Here is a 6,000-nt window from a genome sequence, read left to right on the forward strand (position 1 = left end):
GTAAGATTGTGGCAACTTAACCTTTACTTTCTAAGCAACCAGTTCGATGACGTTATGCCACACCTGCCGTTCAGGTGGAAATTCTTGAAACCGGGCTCTCCCTCGCGCAGAGGTAGGGACATTCCCACGTCGTCACCTCTCGCACACGATGACAGGTGTCCGTTCGGGCGGCAGCGCGCAGGCGTGGGTCTAGGCGGTGCTCGGTGCGCATGCGTGCGCCCGTGCTCCGAACGGGATTCAACCGTCAGAGAGCGAGCGGCGGCGCGAGCGCAGGACTGCGCACGGCAGTGAGTAACCGGGCGCACCGCGACAGGATCGGGAGGAGGTGTACCGCCACTTAAGGAAAGGAAAGGGGAAAGGTGGCGAATGAGAAAAGTACCCGAGAGCCTGGGGATCTACCCGGGGGTTGTCGGCAGAATATTGTCAGAGGGGCCGCGGTCTGGACATGGGTTGTGGGAGTGCAAGAGGAGCGGAATGTTGGGGTCCCCGGGTTGTCCCCTGTGGGCAAAGCGGCGCAGCAAATCTTGAGGAAGTGGTGTAGGTTGGAAGAAAAGGAGAAAAAGAGAGAGAGAGAGAGAAAGTGGGGCGAGGCACCAGTGCGTGCACAAGAGGTAGAAGAAGAAGAAAGGGTGTTGTTGGCAGGGAGCAGGGGATCAGCTCCCCGTCTACCGGCTAGTGGCTGAAACTGGGCTAATCCAAGAGTGGACCAACTGGGCCGATCAAAGAGAACCAGAAAGCTACAGTAATCAAAAGTTGTATCGTAGCTTTGCTGTTCATTTGCAACTTTTACATTTCTGGAATTTTGTTAAAACTAAACAAACAAAAGTTTTTTGTTAAGAGAAAAATAGCAAAATATTATGCAACCGCTCCCTTTCCCCACCTCCCCGTGCTTATAGGATTCATCAATTGTGTGCCGTAATGGACTATGTGCAATCAACGAGTTGCAATGTTGCTACAGCTTTGGATTGGGAAATGCAAACAGTGTCTGAAATATAGAGGCAACACTACATGCAAGCAATAATTTAGTGTCATCTCAGTATATTCAAAGGGAGACTGAACTTCTTCATACAGTAGTCAGCCTTGGATTTTAAGGCATTTTTGAAATCTCTTTGTGTGCATAGAACCATGTCTTTCCATTTGGGATAGTAAGAGTGGTGGTTAATGGCATTTGGGAAGGGAGGTGGAATGTGCTAGTGGAGTGAGCATTGTCAGTTACCATTGGTTGTCAACACAATTGTAGGGATAGAATTGAGAGAACAGAAAATAGGTCTGCACACATGATCAGAGAGGAGAAGGTGAATAGGTAAACCTGCGAACCCATGTGCTTTCATAGATAAGACATTGACAGACTTTGGCTGAACCTGACTTGTTAGAGAAGGAAGGTGAAGCAGGAGTGATTACTGAAGTAATGATCTCAGTTTTGTGGATAATATATCTTACCTCCTGTTGGAGGAGCTAGGTTTAAATAAAGTATTGTAGAGGTGAGGAAAAGCCATGGTTTAGTGTTTCAAAACAATCCTGCAGTAGTTGTTTAATAGGAGGAAAGAAAAGCCTGATGTTGCTGACTTCATGGGTCTTGAGTGCTTTATAATAGAAAGCTCCCTTTCCTTAGGTAATGTCGTTTCCCCGTTCTGATCCTAGCAATAGACCATGACAGGAGCAAGCTTTCATATAAAGGATAAGTTGTGATAGGCGGTGACTGAAATATGTTTGGCAAGGAAACAAAAGTGAAAGTCAAATGTTTCAGCCTTTTAAACAAGCCTTGTAGTGCTTGCTGCTGCATGTTTACTATGTGCAATTGACAGTGTAATTTCCTGCCCAGCTGTCTGATGTTTGTCATGTGATTCAAGTGTTTCCTGTGAATAAACTTGAAACTAAGTCAAGATCTAGTCTGAGAGGTCCTTTTTTATTACATAATCAGAACTAGAGTTCAATATAAATTTATGATAACTTCCCTAGTTTTAATTGTTATCCTCCACATATAAAGCATAGTCTTCATTTAACTTCTGCTCCTGTCACTCCAGAATTAAACCTGGTTTGATAGATCATACATTTTATTTTTGGAATTTTTCATGGTAATTGGTGAATGAATATATTTGTACCAGGTTGCCAAAGTTCTTTGAAAACAAGACTACAAGGTTATTGAACAAAAGATAAAAAAGGAAATCTATATGTATTCAAGTCAGTTTAAAATGATCTTAACATTAAACAGCAAAAATCATAGATCCAGTATTTTCCCAGCAATATCCGCTTTCAGACATTCACTTCCAGAAAAGAAAATTGCTCCCAACTTAAATGTTTAATTTCTTATTTAACTCATTCTTTCCAGTTTGGATGGCTTGGAATCATTTTCATTTGATAGTCAAGAGACTTATATAAAACACTCACAACCTGGAGATTCTAAAAACCTAACCTGCTGTCCTGCTGCTTGGGTAAAATTGTTCTCATGAACTGAGACCCAGATTCTTCTTCTGCTAGCATGAATCTGAAACCTGATTGTTCTGAACTGAACTCAAATTAAACCTTAGAGTGTTCCCTGATTGCTGAGTTGATGACATGGAGAAAAGCAAGTAATGTAAACACTTTCAAGTTAAGACCACAGGTATCTCACTGGACTCTTAAGTTGCATGCTGTCCTGAAAATTGTGTTTTTAGGTCACTTTTCCAAGTTTTTTTTTTTCTCTCCTTTTTAAAAGAAAACAAATGTCACTTTCATAGTGTGTAGATGAAGGCAATGCATTAGACATAATCCACTTAGACTTCAACTGGGCTTTTGATAAGGTCCCTCATGGTAAACTGATATTGAGTGTAAGAGCCCCTTGGGTTCCAAGGAAATTTAGCTAATTGGACCCAGATTTGCCTGAGTGGCAGGAAGTGGACGGTGATGGTCAAGGGTTGTTTTTGTGACTAGAAGCCTGTGTCTAGTGGTGTTCTACAGGGATCAGTGTTTGGATCCTTGCTGTTTGTATGTATAAAATTATGTATGTATGCTATTGGTGGTATGATTTTAAACTTGACAGTAGGGAGGTTGGTTCATCAGTTGGCATATGATATGAAAATTGGTGGGGTGGTTATTAGTGAGGAGGAGAACCTGAGGTTACAGAAGGATCTAGATCGGCTGATCAGAAAGGCTGACGGATTTCAATCTAGATGCGTGTGAGGTGATACACTTGGACATGACAAACAAGACCAGGGAATTCATGATGAATGGTCAGATCCAGGGAATGCCAAGGATCTTGATGTGTATGTCCACAGTCCCTTAAGATAATGTGAAAGTAGATCATGTGGTTAAGAAGGCTTAAGGGAATACTTCCTTTTATTAGCCAGCTAGAGTATTGTATGCAAGTGAGGAATCCACATTGCACTGGAAAGAGGCAGAGGATATTTACCAGGATGTTGCCTTGGCAGGAGAGTTTTCATTTTGGAGAGGGATTAGATAAACTAGAGTTTTATGTGGAACAGAGGGAAGACATGATTAAGATGTATAAAAATTGGGTACAGAAAGAGAGAGGAAGAAACTTTCTCCCTTGGTGTTGGGATCAATGACCAGGGGATATACATTTAAGATAAGGGCAGAAGGTTTAGAGAAGATGCAAGGAAGAACCCAGAGGGTGGTGGTAATCTGGAACTCTGCCTGTAAGAGGCAGAAACTCCCATAACATCTGAGTTATTTAGATGTACACTTGTGATACTAAGTCATGCAAGGCTATGGGCGAAGTGTGAGAAAATGGGATTAGAATAGTTAGGTGTTTGTTTTTGACTGGTGCAGATTCAGTGGGCCAAAGGGCCTTTTTCTGTACTGTAAACATTTATGACTCTTTCTGAAATCAAAATCTATCTGCCTCAATTTTAAAAATCAAAATTCCAAAATAATTGTGTGAAATTTTACAGGTGACCTCTTTATTCTTCCTTTCCACAAGTACCACTTCAAATTTATCTGTAATTTCTTCTGATTTTCTTTAACTACCTTTTAAATTGCTGTCTTATCACCATGTATTTCCGAGTCATCAATGCCCTCCTTTACTATATTCTTTCCTATGTTCTCCTGACCCATTTTATTTACATTAAACTGTTGTTTCTGTGGATTGTTCCTTCCTCTTGGTAATTTTATAACATTTGCCACTTCCCTTTTTATCCTTTCCAGGAGGACACCAATTCTATCCCAGTTCAGGCACAACACAGCCCATTGGTGCAGCTGCCTTCTGTCCCAGAATTGTCAGTGTCACACCAAAGCCAATGTCTTATTTCCTATATCAGTTCTTAAGCTGTATGTTAACTTAGAGCTGTACTCTCGATAGGCTTTCAATAGAATCTCTTTTCTGTTCCAAACTTTGTTGTTTGCTGCATCATGAATGACAGCAACTAGATTTCCCTATAAGAAATAGACATAACAGGCCACTTGGCCCCTTGACCCTGCTACGCCATTCAATGGGATCACGACTGATCCGACATTCCCACATCCAAGTTCTTTCCAAGCCCTGTAACCCTTGATTCCCCTATTGATCAATCATATTATAGAATCCCTACAGTGTGGAAACAGGCCCTTCGGCCCAACAAGTCCACACTGACCCTCGGAGCATCCCACCCAGACCCATCCCTGTAACCCACCTAATCTATATGTCATTGAACGCTATGGGCAATTTAGCATGAGCGATCCACATAGCCTGCACATCTTTGGACTCTGGGAGCAAACTGGAACACCCTGAGGAAACGCACGCAGACACGGGGAGAATGTGCAAACTCCACACAGACAGTCGCCCAAGAGTAGAATCAAACCTGGGTCCCTGGTGCTGTGAGGCAGCAGTGCTAACCACTGGGAATCTATTCATCTCAGCCTTAAATGTACACATGGACTCTGCCCCTTCCTTTCTATAATCCTTTGTAGCTGCTGTGAGATATCCCTTACTCTGGTATGGAGTATGCAATACGTCCTTCAGAATTGTTGCTCTTGGCTGCAGGGCATGATTTTTTGTTATTTCTATTCTGCTTTTCTACTGCATCCCCACAACCCCCACCCCTATCCCAGTGTCTTCCTTGCAGTCAGAGATAGTAGGAACTGCTGATGCTGGAGTCAGAGATAACATTGTGTGGAGCTCGAGGAACACAGCAGGCCAGGCAGCATCAGAAGAGTAGGAAAGTTGATGTTTTGGTTCCAGGACCCTACTTCAGAAAAGGGTCTGTTTCTGAAGAAGGGTCTGGACCCAAAACGTCAACTTTCCTACTCCTGATGTGCCTGGCCTGCTGAGTTCCTCCATCTCCACGCTGTTATCTCTTCCTTGCAGTCTTTCCTTTTCTTCTTTCAAATAGCAAGCACGTTGCTTTTGGACATAACCAGTCTGTGTGGGACTTCCTTATCAACCTTTTATTCCTCACTTCCACATGTAGATGTGCCACAAAATTCCATACATTAGACCAGCTTTATTTTATTTAATTGAAGTTTTGACTTAACAGTTTATTTGTAGTTGTATCAAGTAGTTTAACCACTTAAGTTACAAATGTGATATACTTTTGCATTTTGGGTCCAAGTTTTTAAAAGGCAATTTATATAACTGAAACATGAATGTGATGGATGGGTTCTTTGTTTATGCTCAAACTGGGTTTCTTTTTATACATTACTTGGAATTTAGCTGAAAAATAAATCTGAAACACTCATTAGGTTAGTTTGACTTTTTGCTTTCATTTTTCAACCTGTCACTAAACTTGCAAGATGAAATGGTTTCATTTTGAACTGCTGCAAAATGTGCTGAATATATCTCACAATTGAAAAGAAAACTATTTTCTAATCAACCTGTTCAGAGATATTCTTTCACATCTCTGGAACAAGAGATGGAGACTTGAACCCAGGTCTCCTGGCTCAAAACTAGGTTTACTACCACTGCTTCAGAGATAGTAGGAACTGCAGATGCTGGAGAATCTGAGATAACAAGGTGTAGAGCTGGATGAACACAGCAGGCCAAGCAGCATCAGAGGAGCAGGAAGGCTGATGTTTCGGGCCTAGACT

General features: G+C 42.0%; 1 protein-coding gene across 6 annotated transcripts in view; it reads left to right on the plus strand.

The window, feature by feature from the left end:
- The first annotated feature begins 132 nt into the window (after window positions 1-132).
- The window catches only part of tdrd7b (tudor domain containing 7 b), a 95,519-nt gene continuing 89,651 nt past the window's right edge, over window positions 133-6,000 (plus strand). For 2 of the 6 annotated variants that reach the window (XM_048593147.1, XM_048593154.1), the window contains exon 1: window positions 133-287. In XM_048593147.1, the coding sequence (XP_048449104.1) occupies window positions 210-287 (78 nt within the window). In that variant the 5' untranslated portion in view covers window positions 133-209. Of the gene's footprint in view, window positions 376-6,000 lie in introns of all 6 variants that reach the window. The other 4 variants (XM_048593161.1, XM_048593182.1, XM_048593167.1 and 1 more) reach the window with 3 other exon arrangements.

This window comes from Rhincodon typus, chromosome 3 (assembly GCF_021869965.1).
Source record: "Rhincodon typus isolate 14 chromosome 3, sRhiTyp1.1, whole genome shotgun sequence".
NCBI lineage: Eukaryota > Metazoa > Chordata > Chondrichthyes > Orectolobiformes > Rhincodontidae > Rhincodon > Rhincodon typus.